Source organism: Zingiber officinale, chromosome 2B (assembly GCF_018446385.1).
Source record: "Zingiber officinale cultivar Zhangliang chromosome 2B, Zo_v1.1, whole genome shotgun sequence".
Classification (NCBI taxonomy): Eukaryota; Viridiplantae; Streptophyta; class Magnoliopsida; order Zingiberales; family Zingiberaceae; genus Zingiber; species Zingiber officinale.
This window is the reverse complement of record NC_055989.1, coordinates 136429539-136446905: the sequence shown is the minus strand read 5'-3', so window position 1 is coordinate 136446905 and position 17367 is coordinate 136429539. Positions and strand designations below refer to the sequence as shown.

The 17367-nt window shown below is 34.4% G+C and overlaps 1 protein-coding gene across 3 annotated transcripts in view; it reads right to left on the bottom strand.

Annotated features, from left to right (window-relative positions):
• The window catches only part of LOC122047398 (bifunctional aspartokinase/homoserine dehydrogenase 1-like), a 71804-nt gene that overhangs the window by 20213 nt on the left and 34224 nt on the right, over positions 1-17367 (bottom strand). For all 3 annotated transcript variants that reach the window (XM_042608666.1, XM_042608665.1, XM_042608663.1), the window contains 3 exons: positions 13467-13520; positions 13227-13390; positions 1859-1928 (listed from right to left, as the gene is read on the bottom strand). In XM_042608666.1, the coding sequence (XP_042464600.1) occupies positions 1859-1928; positions 13227-13390; positions 13467-13520 (288 nt within the window). The remainder of the gene's footprint in view (positions 1-1858; positions 1929-13226; positions 13391-13466; positions 13521-17367) is intronic.

Sequence of the window (17367 nt, the reverse complement as noted above, 5' to 3'; positions counted from 1 at the left end):
TCAGAAAAGTAAAAGGCACACCGAGATTTACTTGGTTACAACCGGGGAGGTTGTTAATCCAAGGAAAGCGTAGCACTAATATCTCCTTCAGGCGGAGAAGCCTTTTACAGCAATGAAGCGCACAACAGAAGCTAAACTACAAAAAAAGCTCACAAGTGTAGAAAGAATACTTGAGTTCTGAATTGATAAAAAGCTTCTGGACAAAGGCTATATTTATAGCCTTGGTCGGGGTGCCCCGAAGGGTTCCGGGCGCCCCGGGAAGAAAAACTTTATCCCTCAACGTTCAGATCGAGTCAAAACTCGATCTAGTCAAAAGTCAACTCCGGGCGCCCCGGTACGGTCCGGGCGCCCCGGTACGCTCCGGGCGCCCCGGGCGAGAAAGTCAACCCCGTTGACTTTTTCAGCCCGGGTCTTCTGCTCCTGTTCCGTTCGCCTCAGACCGAGTCTTTCGCTTGCTTGGGTGATCTCTGCCATCCGGAATAGGGCTCACCCGAACCCAACTTCCGGTCTTCTCGAGCAGGCTTCCGCTTCGGCTTCTCGTCCCTCGGAATCGCTGCATGATTCCTTCTCGTCCGCCAATGTACATTCACAGTCTTCGTCCCTCAGTCGCACTCCGTGCCTACCTTCTCGCTAGCTGCGTCTCTTGCTCCTCGAGCAATCTTCCGCTCCGACTTCTCGTCCCTCGGAACCACCGCACGCTTCCTTCTCGTCCGTCAGTGTACTCTTCTGCAGCGCCTCGTCCCTCGGACACACCGCGTGCCATCCTTCTCGCTAGCTGCGTCTTCCGCAACCTGTGCTCCTAAGCTCCTACACACTTAGACACAAGGTTAGAAAAACACAGGACCTAACTTAACTTGTTGATCACACCAAAACAACCTTGGGGTTCCAACAAGTCCGACCCAAGTAGCGGAATCACATAGGGGAGTCGTACTACCGAGTTAATATGGGAGCTCAAACAACCAAGCCATCTGAGCTAATGAGGTCAGTGAATTGCTCAGACTGCCGAGTGTCTGTGCTCAAGCTCTCAAGCATCTTACCTGCTTATTGATGTGCTTGGCCATGTGTACTTTGGTTTACTAGCATGGTTGGGGATTATTCCCCGGATATCATCTCTTAAAAATTTGGTTTTTTGAATTGATTAGAGTAGATGCAAGAGGGCAAAGGGAGACACCAAAGAAAACTCTATTGAGTGTAATAATAATGAACTAGTTGATTCAGATATTAATAATATTCCCTTGGATGTAGTTTACTGCTTATTGATGTGCTTGGCCATGTGTACTTTGGTTTACTAGCATGGTTGGGGATTATTCCCCAGATATCATCTCTTAAAATTTTGGTTTTTTGAATTGGTTAGAGTAGATGCAAGAGGGCAAAGGGAGACACCAAAGAAAACTCTATTGAATGTAATAAAAATGAACTAGTTGATTCAGATATTAATAATATTCCCTTGCACGTAGTTTAATGGAGAGGTATGATTTATGTAACCCACCTCAAAGAGTCAGAGTAAACTCAGCTTGATACCAAATGATGATAATAAAGCAACCACAGCAAATATGAAGTTTCATCCTTAACTCTTCTCTATAACATGTCATAAACACATTGCCACAAGTTCAGCAATCTATTGGAAAGTACCTAGCTACCTATGGCTCCAACAACTGTTTACTGATTTCGAACTGTTTTAAAAAGATTTTAAATTAACATAATATTCTCCAAAATCTTAGGTCCATTTCAATATCTTTTGGTAGATGTTATATTTTGTTAAACCTTTTCAGGTCCTCTATCAATCTGTCACTGATATAGATTAAAATGCATTAGCAAATCATAAACAAAGCATTTGCACATACATAAGGAAACATACCACATTGTCACTTCCTCTCAATCTTCCCAATGGAGAATCTTTTGGAAGCTCTTGAAGACCAACCTGACACCTGCAATGAAAATAAATTTATTTGCATTAATTACTAAATCTATCCCAAAGAATTAAGGTTTTAACAAATCTATCACTAACTTTCACTTTTAACAGATATGCAACACTTAATTTTATAATAAATCTATCACAATTTAAAATTATTGATTTTCAACTACTAAGAATTTTCAATCTTACAACCTGATATCTAAATTACCTCCTGCTTCTTTTGGGATTTCTAGTGTTGAGAGTCAGGCTCTCCTTCATAGGCTTCCTTAGATTTGTGTGATTCCAGATCAGTGCTACTTCTTCAGCATGTCGCTCTTATTTCTGCTTAATTTCTTCCCAGATTCCTACTCAATCTCGAGTTTCTCTTCTTCCATGCAACTTTTTGTTTTTGATACAGCAGGATTATTATTTCAGTTCCTAGATTCTACAGCTTATTCCCAGATCTTGCCACCTCTTTTCTGATCAGCCATTTTGTAAGGAAAGAAGAAGGCTTTCCTTTGCTCATACATTATTATTTCATATGGGAGTCCATCTTTAGTTTTGGGATAATGTCGTACTACCTAATAAGGTCTTATTTAGTTTGTCATGATGCTCTCTATTTACTTCCACCTTAAAAATTCTTGGAGGCAACCTGATACCTCAAAAGAGCAAGAAGCACAATATTATGGCTACAGCTAGTGCAAAGGCGAAGTGTAAAGTTACAGCTCTTGCTACATATAAGCTTACCTGGTTCAAACAGTTGATAACTACGTTGGTTAATATTCCAAGTGACCCGTGAATGTTTTCTAATAATCAAGCTACTACATTACTTTCAATCCTAACTTTCATGAGAGAAGAAACATATGGAGAAATCACTTGTCACTTCCTCTGAGAAAAGGTACAGTTCAAATATCTTCTTTTATTATTTCCAACAATTAGCAGATTTGCAGTCTACTAAGTCTCGGCAAGGTCCTAAAATTGAATATACCTTTCCCATGACTGTTTCTAATATTTTTAAACTAGCTTGAGGGTGATGAAGATTTATTATAAATAAAAAATAATTTAATTGTAAATATAAAACCCTTAGGAGTGTAATATGAAATAACAATAATAAATTTATATTAAAGTAGAAATCGTGTCTTAAGTGGTCATGTCCAACTTTGGATTTTGATGTTTGTACAAAGGGTTTAAGTTAAACCTTATATGTTATATTTGAAATGTGTGTTTAAACCTTATATGATGAACGAGTCATGATCGGTCCCAAGTCTGGATAAATGAGGAGAGTTGCGTTAGGTTGTTATCCAGTGTTAAATTATGGCAAATGTTTAATGAATAGATCTATTAAACAATTATGCTAATGTCAGGTTGTTCTCCGGAAGAAACGCATTACAAGGTTCAACTGTAATATCTCGGTAAGGACCGCTATATCTCCAAAACTCGAGTGTAGTACTAAATATGCAAGAGTTCACGTTGCAGGGTCCGATTGTAAGGTATCAGCAAGGATCGCTATATCTCCATGAGAACTTGAATGTAGTGTTAAATAAATAACAATTTTCATACCATAAGTTGGATAAGAACAAATATTATAAGAAAACTAATAGTCTAAGATTTGAAACATGGAGAACCCTCACTGGTAAATCAATGGAGGTAATAGATGTGATGATTAGGAGAAGAATTAATATTTTGTATATACAAGAGACAAAATGAGTAGGCGAGAAGGCAAAGATGATAGAGAACTCGGGTTTTAAGTTATAGTATATAAGAAAGAGTAAAACAAGAAATGAAGTGGATATTGCTGCAGATAGTTTGTTAAAGAATGAAGTTGTAGGGGTAGTTAAAAAGGGGATAGAATTATAGTCTTAAGATAATAGTGGTGAAAGAAACTATGAACGTAATTAGCATATATGCACCATAAGTAGGATTAGATGAAACTACCATATCAAGATTTTGGGATGACCTAGATGAAGTATTACAAAATATTCCGTCAAATAAAATAATTTTAATAGGAGGTGATCTAAATGAACATGTCGGAGTGAAAAATGAGGAATATGAAATGGTACATGCGATTATGAGTTTAGAACGAGAAATGAAAAATGAAAACTATATTGGATTTTGCGATAGTATATGACCTTATATTAGCTAATACGTTTTTTAAAAAAAGAAAAGAACACTTGGTTACATTCAAAAGTGAGAATAATAAATCCTAAATTGATTTTCTTATGGTTAGGAAGAGGGATAGAAATATCTGTAAAGATTGCAAGATCATCCTTGGAGAAAGTTTAACTACCCAACATATGCTAATAATGTTAGATATACGCCTCAAGCATAGTATTACTAGAAAGAAAATATATACGTCTCTTGGAATAAGTAGTGAAAGTTAAAGGCAAAGAAGAAAAATATATTTAAAGAGAAGGTAGGAGTACAAGCATTAGGTGAAATATATGGTGACTCTAATACGACATGGGATAAGATGGTATCAAAGTTGGAAATAGTAGTTAAGAGTGAACTTGGTTAGTCAAAGAAACATGCACTACTAAGTAAGAAATCTTAATGGTGGAATGAGAAAGTACAAGAAAAAATGAAAGAAAAATGAGGAAAAAAAGTAGTGAATGAAGCAAATAATGAAGCTTTTGAATAATTATATCAAAAATTGAATACAAAAGAAGGGGAAAGAGACATTTATAGAATAGCTAAAGTGAGAGAGAAAGATAAGAGATCTTATCCAAATAAAATGTATTAAAGATTAATACAGTAGGGTATTAGTAAACGATGGAGAAATAAAAGAACAGTGGGAAACGTATTTTTATCAACTTTATAATGAACGTTTAGGTGATCAACTTAACTTAGAAAATTTAAGTAGGTCAAATAAGTATAGAAATTTAAATTTTTATCGTAGAATTAAAACTTCAGAAGTAGAATGACTTACAAAATTATTAAACAAGATGATATTTTGATAGAGGCATGGAAGTGCCTAAGAAAGTAAGGTATTGAATGACTTACAATATTATTTAATATGATATTGAAAACGAAAAAAATGCATGATCAATGGAGGGTAAGTACTCTAGTTCCGTTATATAAGAACAAGGGAGACGTACAGAATTATGCAAACTATATGTGTATTAAACTAATGAGTCATACCATGAAATTTTGGAAAAGAATAATAGAAAAAAGATTAAGAAAGGAGACTACGGTGATCAAAAATCAATTTGGAATCATGCCCAGAAGGTTGACAATAGAATCTATACATTTTCTTAAACAACTAATTGAAAAATATCGGGAGCGGAAACAAGATCTGCATATGGTATTCATTGACTTAAAAAACTTATGATAGATTCCTAAAAGAAATTATATGAAAGATTTTAGAAAAGAGAGGTTTTAGCATAATTTATATTGAACTAATTAAAAATATGCATAAGGATGTAACAACTAGAGTAAAAACATCAAGCAGAGTAATTGAAATATTTCCAATAAAAATAGAGTTACATCAAGGGTTAGTTCTTCGTCCTTATCTTTTTACATTAATTATGGATGAACTCACACATTCAAGACACAGTACTGTGGTACATGTTGTTTGCAGATGATATTATTTTGATAGATAAAACACGTGAAAGAGTAAATGCTAAACTAGAATCTTAGCGAAAAATACCAAAAGGGAAAGTTTTTAAGCTTAATAGAATAAAGACAATATATGAAATTTAAGTTTAGCAATATTAGACGTAATGAGAAAATTGTTAAAATTGGAGATGACGAGTTGTCTGAAACTGAGAGTTTTAAATATTTAAAATCATTTTTGCAAAATGATAGAGGGATGGAAAGAGATGTCTTACATAGAATACAAGCAAAATGGTTGAAATGGAGGAGAGCGTCGAGTATTTTATGTGATCGTAAATTACCCTTAAAACAACTTGAAGGAAAATTTTACAAAATCGTAGTTAGACCTGCTATATTATATGTAGTTGAATGTTGGGCTATAACTCGAGCACATGAGCAGAAGATGAGAATTACAGAGATAAGAAAGTTAAGGTGGATGTGTGGACATATGAGGATGGGCAGAATAAGAAATAAGAGCATTAGAGAAAAAGTTTGCATCTATTAAGAAAAAACTCTGAAAGACACGTTTAAGATAGTACGAGCATGTACTTAAACGACCAAGAAATGCTCTAGTTAGGCAATGTGAAACTATGACAAACACACACATCAAACGAGGAAGGGGAAGACCAAAAAAGATTTGATTAACAATAATAAAACAAAATAAAATTTATTTAAATATAGATAATGATATAGTAGGGGATAGAGCCCAATGGTGTAAAAGGATCCCACCCCACGTAGTGGGATAAGAATGGTTGATATTGTTGTTGTGTTTAAGTTGTGCAAGCTTAGAGAGCTCATAACTCGACGAGGTGTAGTATTACATGATGGCTTGGTGTGGCTATGGCAACACGCTCAATAATATGGAGGTTTATGGAGATCTGAGAAGGTTGCATGAGGTGCATGGGGCCACGAAGAAACTACATGATGAAAAGCACTAGGATGGTTGAGAAGTCAATTGCCAAAAATAGACTTTAGTCTTATACTCCTAGGAGAAGGTACTATTCAAGTTAGCTGAAAGTTGATCATTAGCATGATTAGAATTAGTGTTTCAATCGATTGGACTCATTAGAGTTGAATCTAATCGACTGGGGAATTAAATCAACTAAAGGAGTCAACTTAGATTGCTTAGCCAACGAAAAGTACAATTTTGTTCGAGGCTGAGTGATTGAATAGTCGACTAATGAAGAATTTAAATTGGTCGATGCTACAATAGAAAAGTCAGAAGTAACCACTAATCTAACAAAGATGCATTGCAACGATCGGATGACTAGAGAGCTACAATCACCCACTTGAATAATAGTGGAATCTAGTCGACTTAAGTTGCCATTGGAAGACTCGGGCTAAAGCAATTAGAGGAACAGGAGGATTTAATCGATTTATTGACAAATTAACTAAATAACAAGTGAATAGAAAGGGAATGAAAGCTATATAAAGGGGAAGAATGTAGACATTTGAATGTTGACAAAATATAAATTAACTAGATCATGATATAAAATCTCGAGTCATAGAGTTTCGATTTATAAACAGTTTCGGTACCATATTATGTCAACACCATATCGTACCATGCCAATATGCAAGCTTCAAAATTTCGTTCCGTGCCAGGCGGAACGGGCGAAACTTACTGTTCCGCCCGTGCACCGAAACCGGCACCAACCTAGGGAAGATTTCGTCAGCGTCGTGCGTCGCTCGTCGTCGCGCGGCAGCATGGACAGCGTCGCCAGAATCTTCCCGTGCCTCCGGAGGCGTCGCGGGACGCCAAAAAGGTCGAGGGCTACGGAGGCGTCGGGACGCGACGTTTTTGGCGGCGCCGAAAGTGTCACGGGATGCTTCCGGCGCAGCCGAAAGCATCGCCGGACGCCTCCGGCGCCGTCGGAGGCGCCCGCAGGGCGTCAGATGGGTCGCGACGTCGCGGTTGAGTCGCGGTGTTGTGGGTGAGTCGTGGCTTCGACGAAGCCACGGGTTACTGTGCAAAATTTAATTTTGCAACTTCAATAAATAAAACAATTATCATTCCCACTTAATTGTGATATGTTAAAGAGACTTTCACAAATCCTAATTAAATTATCCTAATAAAATATAAAAAAAAATTTTTAAAATTTTTTAAAAAATAATAAATTTCATTAAATAATATTCTAAAATTATTTTTACTATTTTAAAAATTCTAAAAAAATCTTTAAAATTCTAAAATAAATTTTAAAATTTTTATAAAAATTCTAATAAATTAAATTTTTATACTTATATATTTTTTAATTATTTTATATTTTTTACTGTTTTGATATTTAATTGATATTCTAATTTTTTTACTATTTTAAATATATATTATTTAAACTATTAATTAATTAAATAAACAAATAGTTAATTTATATGATTATTATATATAAAATAGAATTTTATATTAATTTATATAATTATGATTATTTAATCCGGACATTAGAGAACTATAAAGATTATCTAAGTAAAATATTACAAGAATCATTGCTTCCATTTAACATATTATATTATGATGTACCAATTTTAATTAGAGTTATTTATGCATCAATTGTTTTTTTAAAAAAACTATATTTAATTATTTTTTATAACAATATTAAGTTGTTTAATAATGAAGAACTTATATAAAATCAATATATAACTTATTTTTAAATTATACACAATAAATATATTTATCCAATAATTACTATATATATAAATAAAAAAATGCTGAAACTGTATCGGCACGGCACAATACGATACCGAAACCGCATCGTTCCGGTCTGGGACCGAAACCTCTGGGTCGAAATTTTAAACTTGCCAATATGATTTCAATATTTTTTAAATATAAATTATATTAATTAAAAATAAAAAATCTAAATATTAAAAAATAACAAACAATAAAAATAAAATATCTTTTAACAAAAATACGAGATCATGACGCCTTCAAATGGTAAATAAATATATATTTATATTTTATTATATATTAATTATATATATATATATTGAATTAATAGGACAGTTTTATTAGGCTTCAATTTTGTTTAGATTATTTTATTATAGTTGAGAGTTGATTGAAATTATTAACCTAAGTTTTTTTTTCCTAATTTTTTTTGCCGCGACCGATGGAGGTTGCGGAGGACACGGAGATCGCAATGGCCTCGCTGCGACTCGCAAAGGTTATGGAGTTCACAACAGCCTCGCTGTGACCCGTGAAGGTCCCCTCCGTAGTGGTGCTAGTGTCGAGCGGCTAGCAAATCTGTTTCACCCGGTATGAAACGAAATTTTAATCCGTGGACTAAATCTTAATGACCTTTCCATTATACTATTAGCCTCCTCTTGATTCTCTTATAATACTTACATGTTTGAGAGGTTTATCAACTTCCTAAGGGTATACGAAGGAGTGGACTTTCAAAGAGTAAGTCACCGACGAGTAATAGGTCGTGGTATAGGAACGAGGGTTCCAAACCACATTACATCCCTTATTAGCAATGGATATGCATTGAATTTGCAATTCCTATGTTTTAATTTCCACCACATAGCTTATGTTGTTTGACCTTGCTAGTGTTATAACAAGAGTAGAAAGAATTTATTTGCAGGTATAATTTATTCACCCTCTCTGACATACTAGTCATTCATACACATTTGGTCCCAAAAAATGGTATCATAACCCAATCACCATAAAGGATTAACCATCAACCAATCAATGAAGAGTTGGCCAAGATGGTGTCTGAAGTTTTACCACATGACGAAGATTTCAGTTTTGGAAAAGGTTGGAAGCTTGGTTCAAAACTATTTTGGAATGATTCTCAGTATAAAGTTGGGGTTTTAGATTCCAAAAGACAAGGGAGAACCCTCAAAAAGAAAAAGGGGATGGAGCAATAAGTCAAAATTGGTGAAAGTAATAAGAAAGGTACATGCGCTTCGCGATTTACACTGGTGGCCGGTGGAAAATTTTTGTGAGACCAAGTCGGTCATCTCCATGATTAGTCAGATCGTAAGAGTTGAAGATTACCAAAAAAAAAAAAGAGTCCACATCTATTGAGGCGGAAATATTAGAAACTCAATCCTCAAGTATAGCCATCCAAACCAAATTAAAGGAGCATATTGTCTGTTTTGGATGCAACCAAAAGGGACACTATAAAATAAGTGTCCACTTACCCAAAATGAAGTAAAGAAGGTAATCTTAAACTTGATAAATTTATAACCTAAGTTGTAGGAAAAAGAAGAGAAAAGAAAATCCCACATTTGCTTCACTTGGAGAGAGAGAGAGAGAGGGGGGCCACTATCACATACATCGTCTAAGGAGGTAGATAGTGAGGAAAAAGAAGCCAAGGAGAGAATTAAAAAAGTTGGAGGCTCAAATCAAAGCAAAGCTCCAAAGGTAAAGAAGAAGGCATTGTCTCATAATTTGACATTAATTCCAATATTAATTCTTCCATGCAATGCATACTGTTAATTAATATTTTCATCTGCATATGCATTATATGGCTTTAAATATCAAGATAGGTCTAGGAATAGATTTCACGATGTTTCTACTTGGCCTACGGATAGGAAAGTAGATAAGAATCTAGGAAAGCAAGCTAAAGAGATAGGCATATGCCTAGATGTAAGAACATCCAAAGAGGACATCACATATCTAGGTTGAGGAAACTAAATTGGAAAATCAAGGGAAAAACATGAAAATTTGGCTAAAACCCTAAGAGAAATTCACAAATGGACCTAAAACCTTAGAAGTAATGTTAGGAAGACAAAGGTTAAAGAGAAGCATAATCGATTGACTAAAGTACCATTATATGCTAAAGTAGCATTTGACTGTGGTATGGGTGAACTATCTAGGTTGAGAAATACCAAGAAGGTATTTAGACTTAGAAAGGTGACTAGAAATGATAGCTCTAGTGAGAGCCCTATAAGCACGTTTGGGAGTCATGGTCATTGGATCCCAAGGAAGCCTAAAGGGTTCTATAGTGTAACAATGGGTTTAGAATGAGTAGGAACTCAATCCTAGGAACATTGGCATATTAGAGATAGTTTCATATCAAGTAACATATGAGATATGTTTAAGCGGCATGAAATGGTGTTCAATTATATTTGATGTCAAATAAACTAATGTAATGGGAGTAATTCAATTTGAGTTTGCCAAATAAAATCATTTTGTGATGGTTTGGTAAGGGAACCTTGATGCAACGTAAAGTTGTTGTCGTGTGACCTACTAGTCACAGATTTGAGTCACGAAAATAGTAGCTTGTAATGTAGGGTGAGGCTGCGTACAAAAGACCCAATGTGCTTTAATCCTTTCCTAAGACCCCGTATTGGCGGGAGTTTTGTGTACCGAGCTACCTTTAGATATTAGTAAAACAAACTTCTATAAAATTTGATATAGTTGTACTGTTTGTAGAATTTCTAATGCATTTCAAAAATTGACACAATTGATTGTTTCAAGTGCAAAGTCGATTGTGCTATGTATTAGTTGACTAGTTTGGTTTTCAATCAACTGGTCTAGGTAGATAGTCAATTGGGTTTGTTTATAATCAATTGGACTATATAAAGAGTAGACTGAAGCAGTGCAAAAAGTTTAAAATTTGAACTTTCAGCATGGGGATATTAGAACTTGGAATCAATGTTATAGTTCATTGTGGAATTATGAATACAAGTTAAAGACCATCATAGATGCATGAGACCAATAAAAGGGAAATTATTGGTGCACCTTTTTTATATATGTCAAAGGACGAGAAGAGAGAAAAGATTTAAACTTATTCTCCTCAAGTTGAAATTTGAGGGAGAAAGAGAAACTATCAAGGGAAACCTTGTTCTCCTTTAATGGATGATATAGATTCGGGGGGAGAAGAGAAATAGTAAAGGGGAGGTTGTTATCCTCTAAATGGAAAATTCCAAGCTTTAGGGGAGCTTAGGCGTAGGAGTCTAGGTTTAGGTCCCATCACATTTATTGGCATTTGTTGATTTCCCTAACCTAAATTGATTATCAAACATCAAAAGAGGAGACTATTGGTGCAATTGTACCCTATGTGATCTTTCCAAATTTGGGTTTTAATGTTTATGCAAAAAGTTTAAGTTAGGTCTTGCATGTTGTATACTTGTATTTGATATGTGTGTTTGAGTTGTGCAGGCTTGACCAGACATATGTGGAGCTTAGAGAACTCGTAACTTGACAAGATAAGTGGTATGGATGACGACTTTGCACTTGGAGGTCTGTAAAAATCAAAGAAGGTTGCATGAGGCAAAGATTGCAAACGAGAAACACTAAGGTGGTGTTAGAGCAGCTTGTGAAGCATGACTTGGCATGACCGAGTTGACAACTCGGTGGCTCAAGGTCCATAGAGATCGGAGAAGAATGGTATTAGACATCAAAGGGACCGCAGGATGAGGAGCATTGAAGTGCAATATTAATGACAGCTAGAGAAGGCAAACTGCATAAGTGAAGCATGAAGGTTGTCACATAGAGCAAGTTGAGCGATCGATACATCCAAGGGACAAGAAACTTGATGAGAGATGGTCGTGGTGGTGAGGTCAAGCTACGAAAGGTAATCTCTAATTATAAGCTATGAGAGAAAACTTGTACTGTCAAGGGTAATCTTTAACTTAGGTGAGAGTTGATTATTAAGATGATCGAAATCATAGTTCCAGTTGAGTCGATTGGAGAGTTGAGTCCACTAAGGAATCTACTCAAGGTGATCAGTCAATGAAAATGATGTTTCTATTCAAAGTTGAATCAATTGGAAACTGAGTTGTGGTCAATCGACTGATAAAAATTTCCAAATGGTTGATACTATAATAGGAAAGTTGAAAGGAGTTATAAATCTGAAAAAGTTGCACTACTATAGTAAGATTAAGGATACAGTGGCCTTGACGACTGATGGTGGAATCTACTCAAATAGCAGCTAGCACTTGGGCTAAAGTGATAAGAGAAACTAGTCGATTGATGGATGGATCTAGTCGGTTGATTAGCAACAAATCAATGAACAACAAGTGAAGATTGAAGAGGTATGAAGGCTAAGGTGGATGTTTTAAATGCTAGCAAAATACATATCGACGAGATCTTATTGAACCTTTCCTTGTACTCTTAGCCTTCCTCCTAATTCACTTGTAATTCTTGCATGTAAGAGGTTTCTCCATCTTTGGAGGTTATTCATGAAGTAGAAAGATAGTGGTCTTTCCAAGAGTGACTCACTAACGAGTTATAGGCCATGGAATAGGAATGATGGTTCTGAACTACATTATATCCCTTGTTAGTGATTGGAATGCTTTGAATTCTTATGTGTTTATTTCGTTGCATAATATATTTTGTGTGACCTTGCTAGTATTGTGGCAAGAGTAGAAATAATTTATTCTAGCATATTGGTTGTACAAATTTGGTCCCAACAAAAATTACTAAGGAAATAACCTCAATAACATTTCCAATTCTATCATGTTAATCATAGTAAATTCGGTGATTTTAATCATTGTTTTTGGAATATCATATTCAGAGACTACTTATTTCCAAGTTTAAAAGCTAATTTTGGAATAGACTATTTTTTACAATTGGTCAATGATGGAAACTTTAAAAGAGACCTCAATCTCTCTTTCTATGTTATCCTTCTAATATCTTTTGAGTTATCTTCATGAGTTTGATTTTTCAATTCGTTAGTTCTGTTCCTTGTAGTATTGCATTAAACAGCCTAATGTGACATAAAGTTGACATGAATCGGAATCTTAAATGACCTATTTACGGAATAACCAAACAGATTGGAAGTGTTCGTACTGTGACAAAACTTACCTTGACCCTTCAATAACACAAACATATCGAAGGACTTTACTTCTGGATGAAGCTGCATTAGCTCTTTCTTGAATACCTCTATCGAGTGAAAGAATGCCAGTTCTAAGGAAATCCTCCGTGGACATTGAATTTGGCCCAAGTTCCTTCGGATATAAACTTTCCACCTGCATATTATTAATTGCAAGTACAATTATTACCATCATTAATATTGCAATTTTCCAGTTTTAGCACAAGAGAAACCTGTATGTCATCCATGTCAATTCTCCATCCAAGAAGTCGAGCAAGTATTAGTGCCTGTTTCACAACCATGCTAACCATCATCGATTAACCTATGGCGAAAACAAAATATCCAAACAAGTTTAACTTTAAATATTAATATCCTATTACAGGGATGAGTTTAAGATCAGAAGCATGGTGAAAATTGAGATTCTTGTTTCACTCAAAACAATAAAGCAAAAGCAGTGTCCTAAATTTCGGGCTAAGTGGCCACCTAGGCGCCTCCTAGGCACTAGGCTGTCAACCGCTCCGAAAAAGTGTTAAGCGACCGCCTAGGCGGCCCTGTACGGCGCTAGGCGGCCTTGGGCGTTGCTAGGCGTCCTGTGTGCTGCTAGACGGCCAGATTTTTTTTAGCCTTTTGGGCTTTTAAATCTAAAAATCCAATAAAAACTAGGATTTGTCCTACCAATTAAAAGCCTAGTTGTCTGCACGCTATAATTAAACGTCAACACAGGAAACAAGAAAAGTAGAAAACTAAAAACCTAATCTGCGCTCTACTATTTCTCTAAACCATTTCTGATTTCTCTTCTATGGAATATCGTTTCATCTTCACCATTGAACCAGTCTGCGATCCTATTGATAGTTGAAAAGGTAAATTTGTTCCACCTTCATTTTTTTTCTCTCATGCTTTTCAATATTTTTCATGTTAATCTTTGGAACATCCAAATCTTGGAACTTGGAAGAGAAAACTATATGCAGTGTAAATGTTGTGTTGTGCCGCCCAAAACAAGCGGTATTTACCGTTCTGGTGTGAGAGTGAAACTAGCACAGCACAAACATAAATTTCACGTGTGTCATCCATGCATCACTGCGACAAAATCATGCAAAAGCGTCAATCACGAGAAGCATTGCGGCCCACTTCTAACCCTCTGTTTGGGAGGAGGTGAGTAAAGGGGAGGGAAAGGTAAACATGGGTAAAATGAATTTTTACCCTTGTTTGGGAGAGAGTGAGCTATGAAGGGGAAGGGGAGAGAAGGGTAAAGCTTCCCCTTGCATGCTCGGGAATAAGCGAAATTCCTTACACCCCAAATTGGGGTGTAAGGAAGGGTAAGGAGAAATTATTACAATTATATCCTTATTTATTTTTTCACATGTAGATTTATTAAAAAAATAAGAGGATATTTTTGTAAATTTGTATATTTAACCTTCATTCCATCCCTTTCCTCTCACATAAACTTTCCCTCCCTTCCAAACAAGGGCAAGATAAATATATTACTTTCCCTTCCTTTCCCTCCCTTCCCCTTCCATCCCCTTCCATTAATGAACTTTATCTCACCCCATCCAAACAGAGGCTAAGGCCACCTCGCAGGACCGACGCACATGATGTTGCATTCCCTATTAAAAAAAGATTTAATTAATTTCAAACATTTTCAACTAAAGTGTGATATTTCAAATAGGCTTTTATAAACTCTAATTAAATTATTCTAATAAAATATAAAAAAATATATTTAAAATTAAAAAAATAATAATAAATTTTATTAATTGATATTATGAAAATTCTTTTTTTACTGTTTAAAATTTTATTTAAATTTTTTAAAAAAATTCTAAAAAATCTAATAAATCAGATGTATATTCTGCTATTTTTTTTTATTATTTTAGATCTTTTTTACTATTTAATTGATATTCTAATATTTTTATTATTTTAATATATATATTTAAATTATTAATTAATTAATTTATTTATTTATATAATTATAATGTAAAATTTTAATTTGAGTTATTGATAGATCAATTTTTAAAATTAATATACAATTTATTTTTAAATTATACACAATACACATATTTATCTAATAATTATTATATATAAATAAAAAAAATATCGAAATTGTATTAGCACAACACCATACTATACCGAAACTGTATCGTTCTGATCTGGGATCGAAATCTAGGCACGGGTCGAGACTTTAAACCTTGACTGTATGGCTTGTTTTTTTAGTTCAATTTCTTAATCTTTCTTAGTGTTTTTTTTTTCTTTTTATATGAATATCTTGTACTTTAGAACCATGGGAGACTACCATATTTCGCGTAGGTTCTCTGTATAGTATTGTTATTTTGTACAATATAATTATATCTTAATATTTCATATATAATTATATCTTAATTTTTTTATATATAATTTTTTCTTAGACTTGTTAATGATTCTAAAGTTTCTAAATTTATTCTTAAATCACTTTTCAGGTTATCACAATTAAGTTATTAACAATAGATTACAATGGCAAGCAATCCATCTTCGACCACATCCGTCACTCAACCCGAATCCGGGATTCTTAGTAGAAAGTCAAATGACATTGGATGGGAGTTTGGGATGTTGATTGATCCTAAGAACCTTGACAAAGTTCAAGGTAAGTTGTGTGGAAAAACGATGTCAGGGAGTATATAAGATCAACGAGCACATAGAAAATATATCTGAAAATATATATGGCTGTTGAAAAGCATCTTAAGAAGATAGAAATAAGTGCAAACAGACTATTTTAGAAGGGAGAAACAGAATAAAGTTGTAGAGCAGAGGTGACTATTTATCTAGACAAAGAAAATGGTCCTAAAGTTGAAGGAATAGATGGATTTAAAAAACCTCTTCCACTTGGTCCCATGGATAGATATGCATCGGTAATTGCCTCAGAAAATGTAGGTTCAAGTGGGAGTAAAGTGTTTCGTAAACAAAATATAAATGAGGCTCTTTTCAAAGAGAGAACTCAACAAATTCAATAATATATTGGGAGATAGGTTTATAAAAATAGAATCTCATTCATTACTATTGATAATGATAGCTTCAAGCAACTAATGGAGGCAGTGGGTCAATTTGGATCAAGATTCAAACCTCCAACTCAATATCAACTCATGAAGCCATTATTGAAAGCCGAAGTTGAAAGAACAAAGCAACTGAAGAAACATGAAGAAGAATGGCAAAGCATCTTAAATTTGTGTAGTAATTGCAAGAAGAGTACTCCATTTTTAGAGTCTAAGGAGTCTTCAGATGAGGCATATACAGCTGAACTTATTTTTTAGTATGTTGACAAGTGTGTTGAACAAATAGGAGCCTATAATATTATTCAGATTGTAACAGACAATGGCACCAACAATATGGTTGCAGCTAAATTGATAAGACAAAAACGACCTAAGATCTTTTTGAGTTCATGTGCAACTCACTTAATCTCATACTTGTAAGTATTAACAAGCTTCCACGATATAAAAAGATTATTGAGCAAGTCAAGTCTTTTACCATTTTCATTTATGCTCACCATAAGACTTTGTGATTAATGAGAAGTTTCACGAAGCAAAGAGACATAGCCCGGTCAGGAGTTACCAAGTTTGTATCAAATTTCCTTACATTGTAAAATTTGATTGAAAAAAAATCTAATTGAAGGGTCATGTTTACAAGTGATATGGGAGAAATATTTGTTTGAAAATACTTGTTTCTTTGGTAAAAGTTCTTCGATTGCTAGATGGAGATAGAAATTCATCCATGGGGTTTTTATATGGGGAGCTTTTTCAAGCTAAACAAGATAACAAGGTCGCCCTGAACAATGTGGAATCAAACTATTAGCCTATCATAGTAATTATTGAGTGAAAATGAAGAATAGACTATACATCATTACATACCATGTTTTTTTATTGTAGAATCTCTATGTTTACTATAAAGATAGTTTTATTGCTCTTTATGAGGTCCTGACAGAGATTTTTGAATACATGAAAATTTTGCATGCCAATAAATTTGATCTACAAGATACAATTATTAACAAAGAATTTACAAAATATAGATACAAGACTGGATTATTTGGAAAAATATTGGAAGCAAAAAATATATGAAAAAAATGATGATACTTTTAATCCATGTGCATAGTGGAGTACATACGGTGCTCACACA